Source organism: Haliotis rufescens, unplaced genomic scaffold, assembly GCF_023055435.1.
Source record: "Haliotis rufescens isolate VD_foot unplaced genomic scaffold, xgHalRufe1.0.p SCAF_6, whole genome shotgun sequence".
Taxonomy (NCBI): domain Eukaryota; kingdom Metazoa; phylum Mollusca; class Gastropoda; order Lepetellida; family Haliotidae; genus Haliotis; species Haliotis rufescens.
Genome location: NW_025964334.1, coordinates 22031104 through 22054299, shown reverse-complemented (window position 1 = coordinate 22054299; position 23196 = coordinate 22031104). Strand labels below are relative to the sequence as shown.

The 23196-nt window shown below is 40.1% G+C and overlaps 1 protein-coding gene across 1 annotated transcript in view; it reads left to right on the top strand.

The window, feature by feature from the left end:
- LOC124150785 (U1 small nuclear ribonucleoprotein 70 kDa-like) overlaps nt 1–23196 on the top strand; it is a 118342-nt gene that overhangs the window by 63313 nt on the left and 31833 nt on the right. Inside the window, exon 5 of the mRNA XM_046522858.2 lies at nt 11707–11769. Coding sequence (XP_046378814.1) covers nt 11707–11769 — 63 coding nt within the window. The remainder of the gene's footprint in view (nt 1–11706; nt 11770–23196) is intronic.

Sequence of the window (23196 nt, the reverse complement as noted above, 5' to 3'; positions counted from 1 at the left end):
CTTGTCTGCAATGTGGACCACACAACTCCATGGCATGGGGTACACACATAGACATCACCTATTTTTTGTCAACCCACCAGTCTTGTTAGACAGCCCTTGAACAAAGCCCTGAGCAGCTGCTGTGGACCTATTGTAGTCCAGAATCCCCACATTACCTGGTACTCCCAAGGCTAGTGGAGTCATTAATTGGAAATTTTGTGTCAATATATTGACTCAAAACTATCCTGACATATTGATTACTAAAATGAATTATTCCGTATATGTAAAAATAAATCATTACCTAAAGACCTGCAATTGATAAAGTTAGTGCTGAATATGAACTAGACTGATCCAATATATATTTAGAATTGAATTTTTTCCTTTTACATTGTCCATGTTAATCATGGTAATCTTAATTATTTCTGTGGCCATGAATTATTAATTTAGTATCGATATTCATAAGTTTGAATCGATTGCAGCTTCAATGTCATGATATTCGATGACATCCCTACCTAAGGCCCAGTTGTTATAATTGGCTATTCTTTGCTAAATACTATATTAAAAAATAATGACATGAAAACCTAGAACCTGATATGGATAACAGTATGTGAGCATTTTTCTTAATAGGCAGAAAGAAAATCATTCACATTTTGTCTAATCTGTTTTTTTCTTAAATATAATCACTCATCTCTCCACGATAAGTATATCTCTGTCATGTGACCCTGATATGTTGATACATGTGTTACCGTGTCGGCTCAGTCATACTCCCCAATTAGCACATACTGTCTGTATTGAATTCAACCACAAACTGAAATGTTCACACAAGTCCTGTAATTAGTATAAGATGAATCGTTACCGGTATAAAATCTTTACGAGTGGTGCTAATTTGTTGATACCCTTACCGACGGGTTAGCATTAACAATGAAAGAAAGAAGGATTTTCTCAAGTGCTATTGATGGCTTGTGGGGAAACACACACTTGCTTGCGTTACTCACATTGATTGCAGAGATAGATTTCTTCCCAGTGTTGCAAAGAGCAGGTAGGAGAGGTCAATTAGAAGTGATAATCCTAGAGATAACAGGTGATTGTGTCTTGTAGCACAAGCAGTTGTGCTTCAGGGGTGTGCACATGGTAATGTATGGGGAAAAGTTCTCCATGCTCCAATGCTTAGAATACAGGGCTAGGTTTACAGAATGTGGAACTAGGTTTCAGAAATACCTCGACAGGTTTGTTGAATATCAATTGGTTTAAAAAATATGGAGCAAGGGGATGTGTATTGTTTTGAAAAAGTGGGACATATTGTTGGGGGGGGGGGGCATTTGATCCTTGTTCACTGAAGCACTGGGGTCATGCTTGCGCCTAACATTGTGACCTGGAACAGCCAAGATGACCTGGTGTGCCTTCATACCCCTACCGTGAATCATTGCTAACACCAGTAGCTGTGGTTGACATTCTTTCCTGACAAAACCAAATTTACCAGCTAATTTGATGTTGAAGTGTTGTTTGAAGCATCCTGTTAGATTGGAGGTGATGCTGAGAATGTCTTCATCATGGGTGTCTTGGTGCTGTGTCGTCCATCAACACCTTGAAGAACCTCATGCAAAGGGGCAAGTTTCCAAGAGTGAAGTGGCATATTTTACAAGCCCTAATTGCACTTGGATTCAAATTCCTACCAAGAGATGTCAGGCTGAAAATATTTCGAAAAAAATTGGTGTGGAGAGCCCTCAAAGGGGTTATGGCTTTCAGAATGTTTTCTTTTCTAAGTCAGTTATGGGGAATTGATATGTGATTGATTAGAAGGATATACCACCAAGTGTTGATTTTTCTTGCACTCTACGGGGGCACGGGTGGCCCAGTCGTCTAAGGCGCCGCGATTCGCTGTGCAGAGTTGCGTCGTTTGGGCACGCCAGAAACCTATGATTGTGGGTTCGAATCCCGGTTCGCCCCGATTATGTTTCTAGGTTTGTCAGCACCATACCCGTGCTCGTGGGTTTCACCGAAGTGGTAAACGTCTTAGACCTGCATCACTTCGGGCTTTCCTTCCACATTAAGCTGACACGCTGTGATATAACTGGAATACTGTTAAAAGCGGCGTTAAAACCAACTCACTCACTCACTCACTCACTCACTCTTGCACTCTACACAGGTTGGTAGAAACATGGGTATGTTGATTCAAGGAGATAAAAACATTTCTTTGTAATATTTTAGTTGACTTGTCGCCTGATGTGTTTCTTTTGAAAAGATTCTGTAGTTCCAAAACCAAAGAGACCCATGTTATCAAGTTGCAAGTCTTAGGTGTCTGGACAAACGATTACAACACCGAGCTTTGATCTGCTGTTTGATCTGTCCTTAAAGCAGCACATGCTTTCTGTAGCAAGTGATTAGCTCATCAGCCACATGGAAACAGTCACATACAATAGCCATCACACAATAAACCACCGTTCACACAGGAAGGGCACATTAGAGGCAAGACATCAGTTTTCTCTAGTATTTATGTCGGCAGTCTTAGGACTCAAGTGTCTGCGCTGAGTGTCTGTATCGATCGTTGGCTAAGTCATGAAAGTGATATGTAGAGAAGATATGAGGAAAGAATCCTGTAATTAAGTAAATCTGCTCCCACAGTTGAGCATTTTGTCAAGATTTCAACTCTGCTCTGTGTTAAAAAATCAATCTTGCACTACAGTGGTAACAGTTTTGGGATACGACAACATTAAAAATTAATAGGGAACATAGTATTGATCCAGAGGGAGATAACATTATAGCCCGCGGAGAAATAATTGTTGAGAAAACTCTAATAGTATGAAGCATCTCAACAGAGCCGCCATCGTTAACGCAATCTAGACTCTCCTAAAAACACCTCATCGTCTCCAGGCCTTTGTTCCAAGGCGCTCTGCAAAGATGTCACTTGCTCCAGTAGATCTGGGTAGCAGCCCTAAGTTAGCACATCGTAAATCTGTAAGCATGTGACTATATGGCTTTTCAAACTTAGTACACACTTATTCATATTTGATTCATTGGAAAATTATTGCCTGTGTCAATGAAATATTGCTTTGATATGTTGGAAATTGTCATTTAAATGTTGGTCAACAATTAGATTCTGAAGGAAATATCTTTCAAATCTGCATTACAGGAATTTTAAGTTTCATAAAAAGATTGAGAACACAAATAGATAGGTTTAAAAATGTAGATTTGAGACATCAAATAGAAAATGCTGCTTGGCGCTGACAATACCCTACAAGAAAAGATTGCAAAAGATTCCATTCAGAGTAGGACAATTGGTAACATGATATTGAATGATGATAATCACTATTTATCATTAATAATCCATCAGTGTGTCGGGCTACATTTCTCATATCGCATAAAGAAGGGATGAATCCAAAACACCAGCCACCATGGCAACAAGACATTCCTTCACATCAGCCAATAGAATGTGATTTTACACTTGTCTTTGATATTTCAATGCTGACGCCTATAGACCTCTGATTGGTAATGTGACAGATCAAACTACAATTGGTAGGTTGGTTTGTTGTTTAACGCCGCACTCAGCAATGTTTCAGCTATATGACGGCAGTCTGTAAATAATCGAGTCTGGACCAGACAATCCAGTGATTGATATCATGAGCATCGATCCATGCAATTGGGATCGATGACATGCATCAACCAAGTCAGCGAGCCTGACCACCTGATCCCGTTAGTCGCCTCTTATTACAAGCATAGTTGCCTTTTATGGCAAGCATGGGTTTTGGAAGACATTCTACCCCAAATCTTCACGGGTCATCAAGATACGAGATGAACATGGTCACAATCAACAGGTTGTGTCCGCAGCTTTTTGGGAAAGAAAAATCTTTCTTGTTAACTTTTGGAGAAAAGGTAAATGTAATTATTGGATGTGCTGTAGTTATGATTGGGCAGAATTGACGACACACAGAACAGGAACATGTGATGGTCTTCGTATGTTAGGAACATTAACAAGTTGATTTGTCTTGTTGAAGGGACGGTGGGGTAGCCTTGTGATTAAAGTGTTTGCTCATCATGCCAAAGGTCCAGGTTCTAGTCCCCAAATGCATACCGTGTGTGAAGTCCTTTCCTGGTGTCCCCCCACCATGATATAACTTTGGTTTTACTCCACTTATCAATACTAATCTCACACTTTTTGAAATACAATTTCAAGTTCTTTTGCTGGTACAAATTAGTGCATTGAACATTTGCCCCGATGTTGCATTGAACTATTCTTTCCTGCAGCAGCGATCATCAGCCACACATTGAAACCTTAACTGATTAAATTGAACTAGATTTGGGCACTTATACTTGATCATTAGATAAGGAAAAACACTATCTTGAGATGTAATGATAAATTTGATTGTGGGAAAGAAACAAATTTCCATTGTCCCTGATCAGTTCCTGAGGGTTCTGCTGCTGATAAGATTTCCAGGTAGTACATAATTAGTCTTCATACAAAGTGTTGGAAATGTTTTCACCAAAATCATTACCAAAAAACAAGCCCATTGTGATGGCTTTTAGGGTAAAACCGTTGAAAATTGAAGTAACCAGAGCCCAAGGCTCGGCTCCTTATTTGTTGGTCAGAGAAAGTGTGCTGTCAGCGCCACCTATAGGACCGATCACAACCAGTGTGCTTCTAATCACAAGTGAATTTATCTTAAAGAAATTGAGGCTGTCTGATGGAGAATCAGAGGATTCTGGGATTCGTGACCCAACTGCAGATGTTGCCCTGAGCAACACAAATGGATGGGGAAAGTCCCTCATTTGATGTCTGTTCACAAACAGACGTTGTTGTGTCCGCCTGATTACCTATGTAAGACCAAGCTGACTAAAATTGTCTGCAGATTACTGGCTAACAACATGAAGATGTCATTGACAATTGTCCTTCCGAGAGGTCTTGTTAATTGCGGTATTTATCAGCATCTAGCTCGATTGCCCTCACTTCTACCATTAGCTATTAGAACTAAGATAGTTTGCTTGGCGATTGATTGATAAGTCAGAAAGCAGGCAGTTGTCTGCCCTGAAGAATTGCTGCAGCCATGAAAGATGACCCTTGTGATGTATGTCCAGCTGCCAGAAACACAATTGACCAATATTTGGTAGCGGCCACGGTGGGCAGTCATTGAAGTGAGTGGACACTTGGATTGATCTAGTGGTCAGATTGGAACAAGCATCCTCATTGTGTTTGAGTGAGAGATGAACATGATCGTTAGGCAGAGGTGTGGAATGACTCTCACAGAGAGTATCGCTTTGTCACAGACAGTATGGTTGTATCCCGCAGTATGCCTTTGTCACTGGTCATTGTATCGCAAAGTGTATGATTGTATCTCAGAGGGTATGTTGCATCACAGAATGCGAATGTATCAGAGTGTATGATTGTATTAGAAAGTATTGATATTGTTTGTTGTGTAACGATGCACTCAGCAATATTCCAGCTGTATGACTGCGGACTGTAAATAATCGAGTCTGCACCAGACTATCCAGTAATTGACATCATGAGCATCGATCTACACAATTGGGATACAATGACATGCATCAACCAAGTCAGAGAGCCTGACCACACAATCCTGTTGGTTTCTTAAGATCTTTATCATATTGAGCATTGTTGCAATGCATTGAGTCAATGCATTGAGTCAATGCATTGAGTATGTTTTTCAGACTTTATGTATCACATCCAGTATCATGCATTTATTTGATCGTACAGAGTCACTGCCAATACATCTGTGTCTTTAATGTTGTCAGCTGATACTGAGAGATACAATGTGGTTACAACTATTCCAGTAGTATAAGGGGGCACAGGTGGCCCAGTCATCTAAGGCACAGCGATTCGCTGTGTAGAGCTAGAAACCTATGATTGTGAGTTTGAATACTGATTCCCCCTGATTATGTTTCTACGTTTGTCAGCTCGTGGGTTTCACTGAAGTGGTAAACATCTGAGACCTACATCACTTCGGGCTTTCCTCCCACATAAAGCTGACACGCCGTGATATAACTGGGATACTGTTAAAAGCGGCGTTAAACCCAACTCACTCACTTACTCCAGTAGTATAGCCTTATATTCAAGATGGTATTCAGAGTAAATTGGCACAGGTTCAGCCTGGAAACAGACCTGTTTACTAGGGCTGAGACGAGTCCAAATATACTACCCGGGTACCCACCCCCCCTATTACCCAACCCTACCCGGGTATCCGCTGTAGGTCTCAAGAGGTCCAAATGTCCAATTGGGAATAGTTTGACAGTAGCACTGGCAAAATGTATTTAGATACTCGTATAAAACGAACTTGTCATGAATACACTGAAGTTGAGTGAAGTTTTATCTTTATTCAAACACATAAAGTCAGAAGGAATGTGTGGATAGTCAGAAAGAAATGTGAACATTTGTGACTAGTAGCATAACCATTCTAGATAAGTTTGCCATTAAACAATATATCACATGACTAACCACGGGTCTGGGTAGTCCTATGGGTACCCGGTTCCTACTCAGTACCCACCCGACCCGAGTACCCGAGTCATCCGTCCCAGCCCTACTGTTTACACATACATCTTTAGTGTGTACAAGCTTGTGCATGTATATAATGTAAATATGAAACGTCAGTTTTCTATGACAAATTACCTGTGGTAATGTGAAAGAATCGGCTGGCCCTTAAGTCTTTTTGAGTAATATGAAGCAACATTTGCATCCTGTAAAATCAGAAACTGTGAACATGGCGGTCTGTCAAAACATCAACTTCATTTATTAACATTATACGGTAAACAGGAAGAGCTAGAAGTGCTTCCATCGCATGTGAGGGTATTTGTTTGCCAAGACATGAGAGGCATTACACAAGTGTTCCGAGCTGTTAGAAAACATCGAGTGAGGTTGAGTATAATGCTCATTGTCTCTAATTAGGTTCAGCTGGTTAAAAAATAGAAGCTGATGGAAATCCTTCATGTAAACACACACTCCCTGGTTGAGCAGGAAAAGGTTGATGTGAGATTGAGGAACTGTTTGGTACAGGAAGAAGACAAATCCAAGAGAAGGAACATCGTTGTTTACTTTTAAGATTCTCCAGATATTTTTTGCTCTGATATTCACATCATGAGGATAAAATTGATGATCTCAGCTGTGATGGTGAACTCATCATTTCAGTTGGTACATAGCAGCAACAGGCAACTTTTTGTAGTTCTTCATTGATGAACCTTTCAGCCAGTTGGTAAGTTTGAGCCATGTCCTGCCACCCGAGGCACCAACTTGCTTTGCTGAGTTGTTCCCCTTGGCCAGGATCCATTGATGATGAGTTTGAATCAGTTTGAGCCTGATTGGGAACCTTTGCCAGTCAGCCCATCCAACTGGGTTTCTCCAGAGTGGTAAGCATCTGAGACTGGCATCTTTTAGGGCTTTCCACCTGGACTTACACACTGGGATATAATATAAATACCATTAAACCCAACCCGCTCACTCACTCTCTGTATCTGGACTTGTAGTAACATGCTTTGATGAGTCCTAGGTCTATCACTGGCAGATACTTATTATCATCATCAATCTTGTGTGTTCCCCGAAGTCTTTGTCTCAGAACCATTGTGTTTATCAACAACATTGCCCTGGGTTTTTTTTACCACTTTATTGCCCAGATCAAAGGAGCCTTTTTCAATAGCTCCATTTGTTGCAACCTGGTTTGCAGTGTGTTGTCACCAGGTCACTTTCACGTAAATTCACAGATCTTTCTTCGGGTGACTTTCTGACATTTCCCTCCAATTTTCTTCCATGATTCTGTCAAACTGCTTTGCTTAAACAGACCATTAACATTTGCTTCACCAACAATTTAATTAGTGAAGGTGAAGGCCCTTCTGATTCGGTTCCAAATGTGTTATGTGTTCAGACACTTGAGAGAAGTGTGCACAAGCAGCATGGCAAACAGCCGATTACATCACCAGACGACTGGCACATTCACAGCACTGAGACTAACTCTGTCGAGTGTGTAAGTCGCTTCTTCAGCCTGTAGGAGATTCCACTGGTGACATGAAGCATTTGCCCTGGCTTAAGAGTAATTCTGACTTCAGGGTGGACAGCGTCTTATCAGAACCGCCATCGTTAAAGCAATCTAGACTCGCCAAAAAGTGCCTCCTCAGTTCCAGTATGCCAGGCAGTGTACAATTCAGTTGACTCTTTCACTGGTGATGATTGATCATTGTTACATCAAGTTGGAGAACTCAGGATCAGGGGTTAAAAAGATTCTTTACAATTTTTTATTTCTCAAACATAATCAGAGGAAGATGTTTTGAATAGAGAATCTGCAAAGAGATGAACTTCCATCAGGAAACAGATTTTTTCTTTACGTGAAAGCCAAACCTACACGAGAGGGCAGTCCTGAAAGAAATGTTTCTTCATTTAAGAAAATAATCCAACGTAATGCTGAAAGTGATCTTGTAATGCAGATATTGTTATCACTGAGGAAGGATTGGATCTTTGAATACATGGTTGTCAATCACCAGTGTAGATAGACTGAATGTCCGTCTCAAGTCAGCTCCTTAGAGATAAACTAGCTAAGTGGCCCTCCATTATCATCCTAAGATGAAAAGAAAACTTCTTGTCCCAGTTGTTGTTCCTGCATTAAACAGACAAATTTTCTCCAATCATTAAATGCAAATGGGAATATTTTTGTAAAATTTTGGAGGATATTACCCCAAGGAAGCCTTAATTGTCTACACATGCAAGGATAATTCTGCAGTTAAGTGTAAAAACAGAGCCCAAATCTCATGGATCAATGCTTATTACGACATGAAAAGCCTGATTACGCAGGAAAGAGACGTTTTTCATGTTCGGTTTAATAGCAGGATAGGTACAAGATTGATTAGCAGTTTTTGGATGGATGCACCAGACTGAAAAAGAATGCATTTTTGGCCAGCAAGAAAAAAAATGTTAAAGACTTCATTAAATGTGCCAGAGATTGTGGTGAAATTGGCCAATATCCTCTGAATTTGATGACTCTGGTCAACTGGTTTCATGTATCTGGGAACCTTGCTTGTTTCTTGCTGTAGCTGAAGATTGCAGAAATAATTGGAGCGGACTCAAATGAAATGCTGGAGGGGGCACAAATTTAGTTCTCCCCATTTCGCTTTTGGTGCCCTTGACCATGACCTTAAAAGCAGTGTTACACGTTTACAGTGTGACAACAGCAGCTGGATGATGAATGTATACTGCTCAACAGTTTCCAAGGACAAGAATAATGTGTTTCTTTCATCAAAGGTGGCCCTTGGCAAATGTTGAGTAGTATAAAACAAACAAGGGCATGTCACTGATAACAAAAACAGGCTTGTTTGAGGATTAAAGAGTGAAACCATTGCATGAATACATCTCCCAACCCACGCTCTCCTGGGCTGAGTGGCTGGATCACATGCAGTGGTGTTGAAACTGTGGCACTAGGGAATATAGCATTATGATTCCATAACTCATGGATATTCAAGTTAAACATTTTTCAACGTTGTTTTCCTAATTGAATTGACTTTTTTATTGCAACATTATATAGTGTTTCCACATAATAGTTTATTGACTAAGCATCAACTCATAGCAGTATGGAGTTTCAATGTTGTAACATCGCTGAGCATCTTCTAGATACAATATGGTAACTAAACTGAGCATTGTATTGTCACATGGGGCTGCAACATTGTAGTAACTTGACTCAGCATAAAGCTACTACCTGTTATCCCTAGTATCACCTCATGGGTAATATTTCTCCTTCAGACCATCTGTTCCTACCCAAAATAAACAGACCACTGGTCTTGACACAGCAGAAGGTGATCTTGAAATGGCATCTGTTCTGTGGAGCAGACTGGTGGTGTAAATCATCCTTAATGGTCATTTACATTGGATGTTATGGTAATTTATCACATCTCTGGATTTGATAGGAGGGGAATTATGTTTAAGTTGCAACTGGTGAATATACACAATACTCAACTTATTGCCTCCAACTTCTCCTTTATCAGATAGGTTTATCTTAGAGTTTTGGGAGTTTATGTATATCGGTATCATCAAACATTCTTGATAGGATTAACATGAAATTTCCTGTTAATAAAATCCATATCTCAGCTGTCTGTCTTTATTCAGCATTAAAGCAGAAAATTTTATACCTTGTGATGAAGATGATTTCAACTTCCACTTTCTTTCAATGCAACATTTTGGTACAGATGCTGCTACCCTTTTTGTTGATACTGCAGCTTCTAAAATGCCACTTAAAGATACACATCTTTATTTTTGGTGAACTAGATACTTTTTCATTATATTTGTTGGGTTAAAACCTTGTACTGATATTTCTGTGATGGCATGATGTGGTGGGCGAGAATACCACCAAGACTCTCCCACCGAGCAGAGAGCTTTCACCTTCATCAACTCTGCATAAGCTAAATCCACCCAGCTCTGTACCGCAAAATAATTGATTGCAATGAATTGCTTATTTGTTAATCAGACAAGCTGAGTACTGTGTTTCAGAAGGCTGAAGATATTGATTCTGTAGATTGACTGGTTCCTATTGTGGGATGGTTGATGGCGACAAAGTATATAAAAGCATTGTACAAATATTTTGGTGTTAGGGGAATCTGTTGTTGGAAGTGCATTAGGGGATATTGGATTTGTCATTATTCTCAAATAGACGTCATAAAAACTAAACCTCACACAGAAATGGTTTTTATGCTACTTCTTCCTCATTCATCCCTCAAACATATGTGGATATCGATGAGGGGAATATATTATCCATAACTACCAAAGAATGCTAATGTGTTTTTATGTTTTCCTTATGCTTGGTCACTGGCCTTTGGGTGGTAGTCTTGTATGAGCTATGGCTGGGAATACTACAGGCCATAGTGGCTAGTTGTTTAAATTCTTTTGGTGTTTTACATTCTTTATTTATGTAAATGAAAAAGTATTGAAGTCAATTCTTAAATATTGTTGTTGTACAGATAAGACCAAAAGAATAATCGTGCAAAAATTGAGTTTCCGGTTGAAGGATCTGGGTTTTACTGTCTACTTCTTACAGAAGCATGAACCCATCTCTCTCACATTCAGCATCTTGGTTCAAAGCATATTGGTGCCAGTATCTTTTCTTCATGTCAGGACCCATTATGGCTGAATATCAAATTAATTTGCTTTACAAACCATTCATCAGTATTTGGGTACTGATCATATGTTCTGTGCATGGTTAGGCAATGTGACAGTGATTCATGGGGAAAGGGATATTCAGTTCACTATCATGTTGAAGTGATGCTTCTTTTCCCTCCCAATTTAATTTTGAGGACCCTGATTTTGATTGATGTAGGTATTGGCTGGGTCTGGGTGACAGATTCTGAGTTGGGTATGATTGATCTGCATATTTTGGGGCCATAGTCTGAATCTGTGCTTCCTACCAGGTTGGCCTTGGAATATGCGAAAAGAAAATCTGAAACTGATTATTCTGTTTAATATTTTCAGAATGTTTGAGGTTGTTGGAAATCTCAATATTTTGAATACCTTGTGGTCATATCAAAGTGTGCACATTTGTCATTTTGAGAGTTTTGGTATCATTTATTCTTTTAGAGACGATATCATCAACATTATTCCCATGGGGAAGACTTGTATGTTTTTAAGAACTCTTTCTGATCACCAGGTCAGCCTTAATTTAAGATGCTTCCAAATTGACATTTTACCCTTTGTTACATCTGTAGTACTTCACAGCAGTTTTTATGACATTGGTCTAACCAGGAATTCTTTGTTTGCAGAACTATGACACAAGCGAGTCGAAACTGAGGAGAGAGTTTGAAGTGTATGGGCCGGTCAAGAGGGTAAGTCCAGATCGGGAAAATATCACGGACCTCACTTTCACAAAGGAATCAAAGCTGTGAATTTTGTTTTGGTCAGATTGATGGGCTTATGATTGTCTTGATGCTGAGATCCCTTTGTGAAAGTGGTCCGTTTACCAGGAGATTAGTGTGTATATAATGTATGTTGTATCTCACTGATGCAGAAATTATTTAATTCATTATCCTTAATTTTTGTGTTCGGTATATATACTGTCATATCACATGGCTGAATATACTGTCATATCACATGGCTGAACAATTGCTACTGCAAGAATGATGGGCACAAGATACCAGTTGGTTCCTTTTCATGTGAAGGAAGTGATGAGTTATCACTTAGTATGCACACATGACATAACAATGTGTCACTCATTGCCACATTGCATGTGTTGACCTTGTGTCAGCACTCCTACTGAACTCATCCTAGTCTTTATGGAACCTAGACCATTAACCACCACTCCAACACACCAATATTGATATGACTTGTAAGAAGCTCGCACCTTCCTGTTGTGTTGCTGATACATTGCCATAACCCTTGACTGTCTCCACAATACATCTTGTGTTATGACCATCATAAGTAAGTGAATGAATGTTGTTTGTAATATTGCAGCTATATTACTGCAACCTGTAACTAATCAAGCTTGGACCAGACAAACCTGTGTTTGGTGGTAGCGACGATGCTCAGTCAATGAAATCATCCCAGCCTGAACCACGTAACCTGTTTCAGTCACCACTTACTATTGGTCCCTGATAAAGTCAGCGCTAGATATTGGCACTAGTCCCGTAGTCTTTGACAAACTGCCCAATGGTTAGGGAATCATAAGGACAAGTAGAAATTTGTCCTTTTGGAGGTTTTGCTATATGTTATCATTATAAGGACCAGTGGACTAAACCTGTTAGTTTCTAACGCTGTAAAGTATATATCCCAGAAGTCCTACAAGGTGACCATCAGAGGCGATTGTTGAATACTACTTAAAAGAAATTAAGGACCTTCCAATTCTTTTATATTATAGTGTTATAGTGATATGAAAAAGTAATTGTCTATAAATTTTGAGTAGTCTGTGTAAGAGCCATGTGAGAGGCCTGATATGAAGGGGCCAGTCACTGTATCTACCACCTTCACATTGTCCAGGGCTCCAGTCGGCTCTCCTGCTTATGATGGAGACTAATTATACCACCTCCCAAGTTTCTTGTTACTATAATTGTCTAGTTTGTGGCCAGCTCTGGTGTCAGAAACGCCATTCAGAATGAATATCCTAATTGAAGACGACAACTGTTCTAATTTTTGCAAGTGGCCATTTTGACCCTGAAAGAGCCATGGCACACTCCATGAATAGATCCGGCTTTGAATTCTTTCTCATAAAACGTGGTCAGTATTTTCAGGAAAATAATAACCTGGAATGCTCTGAATTACAACTTTCTTTTGTCAGCTAATAATGTGATAAAATTACAATTGCAATTTGGTTTTGCAAGTCTTTCTCTAGCTTTATTGTATAAGAAGGTGTTAACAATCCCTCTGAGAGATCTGTAGTGACTTCAGGACAAACTGAGTCCAGTGTATAATCTGTCTCTGCCTGGTAGACTTCGAATATCATTTTGGTTCGCCCCGATTATGTTTCTAGGTTTGTCAGCACCATACCCATGCTCGTGGGTCTCACCGAAGTGGTAAATGTCTGAGACCTGCATCACTTCGGGCTTTCCTCCCACATTAAGCTGACACACCGGAATAACTGGAATACTGTTAAAGCGGCGTTAAACACAACTCACTCATTCACTCGAATATCATTTTAAGTCCATTATTGTTTCAAGATGAATGTGAATAACATGTTCGAGTTCACCTGTCAAAACATTTGGAATTTAAGTGTTTGTACTAAGTGAACAAGATATCACAGATTTTTTGCTACAAGTATTAAGGATTTATGTCTTCAAAGAAAGTCTAGCCGACAATATATCAAATTGTTTTGCATGGTTTTTTTAAGATGGGTTGAAAATCAGTTAGTTGTGTTGAGAAGCTACCATCCTCAGATAAGCAGACAGCTGTTTGAAATACCTCTTTCTCATACAAGTTACTACCCTTCAAGTCAGATTTTGACAGTCATGTAATACACTTTGAAGATTCTTTGACTGGAGATTTCCCTTGAAACTTCCCTGATTTTTTTTTTTCTTCTGCTACAAATTGCCTTCAGCGGAGTAAGTAGTCATGAATGGTTCACTGATACTTGACGTCAAAAGAATATGTGAAATAGTTGCAACTTTCATATTGTAATGAAACGACATGAAACGGAATCAAATACTTGACATCTTGAAACCGTTAGCAACCAGGAGTGCTTGTGTTATCAAATACACAACAGGTGATGTTGAATATAAATATTCCGGAGTCTCTCTGAGAGATGCAACACACTTCAAGGTTTTCAAAAACACATGGACTTGAAGACTACAGGCAGTCGGATCTTCTCACTGCTTCTTCAAACTGGTGACCTTTGTTATAATTCTCAAATAATCTTTACAAATCACGGCTTTCATGTTTTTTGAAAATGCAGAAGAAAAACAAATGATCTCATCACATTTTGATGAACACTTGTTTCATTTATTGGCAGGGAATCAAGATGTAAGCGTCAAATGCTGTTTGTTTTTGCAAATAATGTGGAACAAAAATCAGCATTCCAGGAAAGTGTTGTCTCGATTCGATTCCCATCACAATTGTGCTTTCATTATTTTCATCCTTTCTCTTGGGAGCATTATTGTTTTAAGTCAACCTAAAAGCTTTATAATGATGCTGCAGTGTCAGAAGGTTGCCGAGGGTCTTCCAACCAACTCCAAGGAGCCTTCCTCTAAACACAAACCTGATTTCCGTGTGGGAGGTTCACCATACAGTAGGCCATTGGCTCTGGATGATTTATTCATGGCATTCTTTGAATGTATATACTGAACAATAATATATTTTTTGTACGAGACGGTTTTGACAGTAACCAGTGTTTAACGTCTTCTGTAAATGTTGCTATTCTTCAGATGTTATTTTGTGTCCATTGTTTTAATTCCTGACTTGTAATCCTGGAATATAAACGTCTCAGTCATAACCACTCTATTTTTTTTAGGGGGAACTGAATTTACGAATGTGAGAATATTGTTTGCCGTGACAGTTTTGTATTGAAAAGCCTTGTCAAAATTGCTTCTCTTCTGTTGATGCAGTTTAGTTCTAAGGGGCATTTTGTTCCTATTCTAAATTTTATGGCTCTTCTGTTTTGGCCTTTGTCCTGTTTTTGAACCAGGTGTTAAGCATATTTAACTATTTAGCTACATCAACAGTCGTGATCTGTCATCATTGAGGTCACAAGTGTGTGTCATGTCTGTCCGGTCAGGTGGACAAGTATTGTTAAATGGTATTTGAAAATTGATTTGATTTTCAGATCAAATTACAGTGTGGTAATACCTGTTAAACGTTTGACACAATTACATTAGCCAACAAACTCTATAAACAATTAAAATATTCTTCCTTTCAGTGTTTATCTGTTCATTTTAATACATATATATATATAATTACTAATAGGGATTTAATAAATTATATATAATGATATCAATGTATTAAGAATTGTTTCATGTTTGTACATTATCAATACAAATGCATGAATGTCAACATTAAATGTCAATGTCAATGATTCACTGCCACAGAATCTACATTCTAGGTGCCAAAAGTTCAATTTTAAACATTTAAGGATCAACCTAGTTCATATTTAGCATTAAATTGATTAATTGCAGGTCTACGTAATTTAAGTAGGTAAATTTTATAGACAAATACAGAACATTGTTTATTTTGAGTCGATATATCAATACTTAACTTTTCATTCAATTACACCTGGCACTTTATTATATAGCATGCCCTCTGTTAATTCTGCTGGCCATAGGCCAAAGGACCAGCTGTTAATGTTGGCCCTTGCCTTCTTGATGTCAGCCATGACACAAACACTTCCTTCTTGTAACTAGGTCAGCCATTGACTGTATGCAGCCTATATACTAATATACTTGTGTTGCTATGGAAACATAATCATTTATGCACGAATGGTTTTGTAGTTTCAGATGCCTTTGGACCTAATTGTGTTATTGTAGACATACAGTTTAGTATTGATGGACCGTGATTGTTCCGGGTTTCTGATAGTATACTGTTTACGAAGCATAGAGCCGAGTCCTGAAGAGCTTGATCACTTGCTGGATCCCAAAGGAGGGGAATGAATGGCACGTGGTTAGCTAAATTACACTCAACTGACATTGTGTATTTCTTGAAAGAGACTGCTGATCCATTGAAGTGAAGCATTGTTTTGAATCCGTAATTGTACGTCAAGTACATGGCAGCGATAGAATTTGGCACAGTCCTTTTGTCCTTACCAAACTGCCCAGTAGAAATTTGCCATTTTAGAGGGGTTTTTCTATATGTTCAGGACTTGTGTACTAAAGCTGTTAGTTTCTATCATGGTCTTTGCGCTTGTCATGTAAGAAGTGGGAGCATTTTAACTGATGCTTCTTTTACAAGTTGCTACATTTACGGTTTAGGGACCAGTCATATATCCTTTGGGTATCAGAAGGAAACTCTGGAGGGTCACCTACCACAATGGGGATCAGATGTTCACAAAGGCTGCTGACTAGGAATACTACCTGGGTTATGACTAGTGAAGACTCTCTCAACTGTCTCATCTCGCCCCTCATCAATGCAAGCTGGTGCTCACTCCATCACCCACTTGTTGAGCCTTATCATACATGATCACTCACTTGCTGTTGTGATGGAGGTGTAATGTCACATGAAGATCTCACTCTGTTAGTGGCACAGGTCCCCAGTGGTTCCATGTGACCCTACGGGCGGTCTGGTAGCCTAGTGGTTACAGCGTTCGCTCGTCACGCTGAAAAACCGGGTTCGATTCCCGACACGGGTACAATGTGTGAAGCCCATTTCTGGTGTCCACCGCTGTGATATTGCTGGAATTTTGATAAAAGCGGCGTAAAACCATACTCACTCACTCATGTGACCCTACTTGTTTTTCAGAGCTAAAGCTCAACTTCCATGACACTGACATTGGGTTTGATTCCTCATTCACCCTAATGATGCTTGGTTTGTTTGTACCAGTATTCTACGCACCTCAATATGCTCTTTTGCTTTCCGTAACTGTGTTGCTCTCTACTGGTCGTGGGTTTGAATCTCATATTTGCCCCATATTTGATCCTTAGCATACCTGTCTTTGCTGGTTGCATTAAAGTGGTAAAGGTCTCCAATCTGAATCACTTCTGGCTTTCCTCCCACTTCCCTCCCAATTGTCCCACTATGCTATCTGTGTATTTCATGAAACCAAAACGAATCTAGATTATAAAGACGTCTATCGAGCTCTATTTCACAAAATCAGCAGCAGCAAACAGAATTTTAGAAGAGGTGTTTGTGTAAGAAGAGATTACATAGATCTCCCACGTGCTATGATATAAGTACCTGAATTATTGCTCAAAGCCAAGTAAAATCCAACTCACTCATTCAGTGTTTCAGAGCAGCATTCAGTCCTTCATTATTCACTGACTCAGTCCTTTACTTTTGTGATTGGTTACCCTTTTATTACACTTCAGTTTAGAGATGAGTTTCCACAGTCATGAATAATTGTCTACCCTTTTAAAGACTTCCATTACAATTAATTGTAATCAGAGACAACCACATGAAAGTCCATACCCTCAAACCTGCAGCCCCTCAAACCTCCAGCCTTCAAACCCCTAGCCCTCAGACCTCCGGCCCCTCACCTCCGGCCCCTCACACCTCCAGCCCCTCACACCTCCAGCCCTCACACCTCCAGCCCCTCAAACCTCCAGCCCCTCAAACCTCCAGCCCCTCAAACCTCCATCCCCTCAAACCTCCATCCCCTCAAACCTCCAGCCCTCAAACCTCCATCCCCTCAAACCTCCAGCCTTCAAACCCCTAGCCCTCAGACCTCCAGCCCCTCACCTCCGGCCCCTCACACCTCCAGCCCCTCACCTCCGGCCCCTCACACCTCCAGCCCTCAGACCTCCAGCCCCTCACCTCCGGCCCCTCACACCTCCGGCCCCTCAAACCTCCATCCCCTCAAACCTCCAGCCCCTCAAACCTCCAGCCCTCAAACCTCCATCCCCTCAAACCTCCAGCCCTCAAACCTCCAGCCCCTCAAACCTCCAGCCCCTCAGACCTCCAGCCCTCAGACCACCAGCCCTCAAACCACCGGCCCTCAAACCTCCAGCCCCTCAAACCTCCAGCCCCTCAAACCACCGGCCCTCAAACCACCAGCCATCAAACTTCCAGCCCCTCAAACCTCCAGCCCTCAAACCACCAGCCCTCAAACCACCAGCCATCAAACCTCCAGCCCCTCAAACCTCCAGCCCCTCAAACCACCAGCCCTCAAACTTCCAGCCCCTCAAACCTCCAGCAAGCTGTGTGCTGGTATTACCTGAGCTGGAGCTAATGAGAAGTTGTTATCAAATCTGAGAAGCCTGGTGCTCAGTAACAGGCTACACGTGTAAACATTCAATGCCCTCCTGAGTGTGAAGAACATTAATTGCGATTCTGTTTATTTATGTTGTACATGGTTAAATCATCTCAGATGTGTGTAAAATATTTATATAACAGCAGTTTGGGACTGAAGCTGTCATGTGGGATGATGCTGTTGGTGAATGAATATTGTTGTCAGCAATATTATTTATACCACAGTGGTCTGTAAGTCATCCAATCAAGAGATAAACACTGTTTTCAGATTTTCAGGTGTTAAATGAGTTATGATGGCACATCGAATACTATGTCTTGATAACACATAAAATGGGAAAATGCATTATGAATATTGACATTATAAGATGCAAATGTTATCAGTAATTTTCCGTAGCTCTCTCAACATGAACTGCAACAGTTGTGAGACACGTGACGCCACTCTGGAATTCTGTGATATCATGATATAATGAACAATGGATGACATACATTTCCAAGATAACTGAAACTGCTTGCTTAGCAGATTGGGTGAAAAATAATACTTAATTAAGTATTATAAATAATGATCCAACATAGTATATAATTAATGGCAAGCGGAATTGCACATTAATGTTTCAATTTGGTTTTGAGAAAAAAAGATACTCAGAAGTATTCATGCATAGTGAAAAGCCCAGGAAGGGGGTTTATGAAGAGAATCAGGTTATTGATAGCTTTTTGTCAGTATTTGATTCCTGCCAGCAATGTTATGAGATACATATTGCATTAGAAAGTTGATGGATATCCAATCAGTAATGGAATGGCTGTGGATAAGAACTAGCTTAAGCTTAGAGATGACCTCCTCTGAGACAGCATGTCAAATTTGGTGAAAAGTAGCATTAGTAGAAAAATAATAGATACCCTTTTGTGTCCAATATTACCATTGTACTGCTATGTAGAGTAATATAAGACACATACCTCCACATCAACTGGAAACACTGGCACACTCACGTTGGTTAATATGCTCAAACAATGAACACAATGGGATACCTTCCACATTGGGTAATATCAGATATATACCTTCCCACTCAGGCTTTGTGAAATATACTCCGATGTATACTAAATGAACCATACACTCCCACATAGGCTAAAGGAATTATACACTCCCACATATGCTAGATGAGATGGTAATACAAAGTAATACAAAAAGACACTGACAAAGTGATGTGTGCAGTGCTAGCTGATGTTTGTTGATGCAATACACTCCTATATACATTCTTTGTGTATAGTATGCTCCCATGTTAGATAACATCTTCAGTACCTTCCTTCTTACGTTATTGATGTATAAAGTACTCTGTAGATATTCGTTTTACACTCCCAAGGTTTGGCTTAATGTTCAGCATGACCGTAAACATTGACATATTTACCTCATCACGGGGATGATTGCCCTCCTCTGCAGTTATCAATATTTCATTCTGGCGACTTTTTACACCCCATTTTCCGACCTGTAATGATATAGGTTTTTCCCCCCTTCTTTTGAAGACTAAGTTCTGCTGGAGTGGTTCTGATGATGGGTTTTACACTCTGTGTATATTTGGAACCTCAGGCCAAGATGGTTTGATTGAAAACGTGCAGAGATAAGTTCTCATCTTGAGGACATCTGATTATATCTTAATGTGGCTACATGGATCTGTATGTCAGGCTGGTGTGTGTTGTAGCACCTGTGAAAGTGTTTACTCGGTTTGTGTTGGGGAACTTATTACACGAGTTAACCTCCATTGCACCCAAACGTGAGGCTGCAGATCCGCTAGGATACACCGGTAAATGACGGAACATAAAATATCTGGCAGTCTTGTCAGAGACTTCCCGGTACATATCTCCTAACGGAGCTGAACATAGACACTGAATTCTTGCCAGTTAATCCGCTTCAGATAGACAGCCCCTCAGAAATAGCTACACCTATGCTATGTAATCCTCCTTTGTGTTGAAAATACCTGCAACTATCAAGGGGATACTAGTCAATGTCTCAACATAGACTGACCTTTCCTGAGCTGTCGATGGACCCTCATTAATGAGGGATTGATGCTGTAGACGGAAGTGTTGGTCTGACTGTTTTAAAAATGCTTGATGCTTTACTCAGAGGGCAGTGTTTGAAAATTAAGGATCAAAGTCAATGGGTCCCTTTTGTAAGTCAGCACTCTGATGTTTAAAATTATTGATTGAGCTGGTCCCCAGATAAAAACACTAGAACAGCTAGCTTTGAGGAAGCCCAGACTCACCAATGATATATCCATAAAAAATATGTCCTTAACGGCAGAAAACTGTTGAAATATATAAGTAAAAATGATAATATTGAAGGGAATTATTTAACAGGCGACTTTCAAAAACTACAATGAAATGAATGAATTTTGTTTTATGCCACTGTCGACAATATTCCAGCTGTATCAATGCAATGTGTGTTTAATCAAGTCGGATCCAAACAAACCTGTGGTTGATGTTATGATCAACATTCCAGGCTGAGGTAAATGTAGCCTTTCTCCAAGGCAGAACTGAAAGTTGATAAGTCCATGGATGTGTAGTAATTCTAGGGGCAACTTGTTCTTGTTATTTATATAAACTATAAATAATGATTTCTGAGACTTGTGCAAGTCTAAGGTAAATGTCAGAGTAATTTCAGTGTCCATACAAGTCATGAACCCGAACAGGATGAGCTTGTATTCACTGAAGACATGGTTAAACCTTATAGTCTGATAGATGTCAGGGAGATATTGGCAGTTGTCAACCATCAGCACATGCTGAAGGTATGTTCCTTGTTACACTGTGGCTGGTTGGAGAACATTGTGATCATACACAGCATACCACATGGGAGTACGTTCACCTCAAGCTTGTGCAGCTGGTATTCAGCTCGAGGCCATGGAGAGGCAATTAAAAAAATCACTGTTAAGATATCAAATGTCTGATTGGTTGTTGATACCAAAGTAAGAGCAAACCGGTTAATCAGAGAGAATAGGTTTACCAGATATTAATCTAGTTTCTTGTGCAGTTGCAACTTGGTTATGTTAAACTTGTACACTGGACATATTTTGAATTGGGTTTTTAAAAACAAATAGTTGGAAAATATTGCTGAAATATTGCCTACTTTTTATCATATTATTCTTATTATTATTGTTTATTTATTTTTATTAATATCTTGTGAAACAACTTAGTTAATAACTTCTCAAATTCATTTTTTTTGTCCAGTTAATTTATCAACAGGACTTGATAATTGCTTCCTCACATTAGTTATTGTGCTCCTGTTCAGTTCTATCCTCAGGAGAATGAGATGCATGATCAATCAGTGTTGCTGCTTTGTTGAGCTAGACTTTAATACTGTGAAAATAAGCAGATACCTTCTGTTCTAATAGATCCAAGTAGTGTCCTGTGAGTTTAATTGCATCTTAGCATGCAACATCATTTGTGGGGGACATACAGGTAGGCTGCAAGAGCTGGGGGTTGTGGAGGGAGGGGGCAGTGAAGGGAGGGGGCAACATCGTTTGTAGGGAGCATACAGGTAGGCTGCGAGAGCTGGGGGTTGTGGAGGGAGGGGGCAACATCGTTTGTAGGGGGCATACAGGTAGGCTGCGAGAGCTGGGGGTTGTGGAGGGAGGGGGCAGTGGAGGGAGGGGGCAACATCGTTTGTAGGGTACATACAGGTAGGCTGCAAGAGCTGGGGGTTGTGGAGGGAGGGGGAAACATCGTTTGTAGGGTACATACAGGTAGGCTGCAAGAGCTGGGTGTTTCGGAGGGAGGGGGCAACATCGATATCGTTGGTGGGGGACATACGGGTAGGCTGCGAGAGCTGGGGGTTGTGGAGGGAGGGGGCAACATCAATATCGTTTGTGGGGGACATACAGGTAGGTTGCGAGAGCTGGGGGTTGTGGAGGGAGGGGGCAACATCGATATCCTTTGTGGGGGACATACAGGTAGGTTGCGAGAGCTGGGGGTTGTGGAGGGAGGGGGAAGTCAGGTTTACACATCAGTGTTTGCATAATGAATATAAATATCTGCAGTGAGAAATAATTTTACCTCAGTGTTTATACAGTTGCATAAAAAGATTGGCAAAATGTCAGGTACAACCTTGGGTTACTGGAGTTGTGCTGGGCAAGACATTGCCTTGTGATGTGTTATGTGCAAATATTACCGGCATGTATTACGCAAGTGTAAGGAAGCTGTGGGGTTAAGCTTTGATCTCTTTGGTATATTATCAAAGATATACATATTGTCCAATCGATGTGTAATATTAAAGTATTATGCTTGTGTAAGGCACCAAGCCCTGCAAGTGAGCTGGGATATACTTTTTCGGGGATGAAAAATGACTAGGAATTTTGCAATATCCAAGTTTTGAGCTCTGGTTGAAGCATTTAGCACTAGAGATGAGATTGGGTACACAACATCAGGAAACTGCCACCTAGTATATATATATTGTCCTGACACTACTACATGTCTTGTGCTGAAGCAGAATCCAATCTAGCAGTGCAGCAGTATGCAAGCTTAAATCACCTTTAAATCAAATATTGAATCCTTTGATACGATCAAATGTTTGATTTAGATACACCAGAACTAGTTTGGCTCCCAAAGTCCTGAAAAGAGAAGCTAAAGAAAGGAATTGATTTTCAGTAAAGGTTTCCATCCTCTACATTTGCACTTCCAAAGTTTTGTCAAATGCAATTCCAGGTCAAAAGTTCCACTTGCCAAATGTTAACAAACTTAAGACATAATGGATTTGTTTTTATTTTTCACCGTTGGTGCATATTACTACGTGAGTTTGATGCTCCAGAGAGCTAAGAGAGTTCAAATAATTAAGTTATTCCAGCAGCTATTTTAGGGTGCCATTAGGGACAAAGTTGGGCTGTCATTATCTGGCGAAAGATCAGTTCCAGTGAGGAAATGGTGGTGCACTCACTCTTCCCCCACTCTCTCTC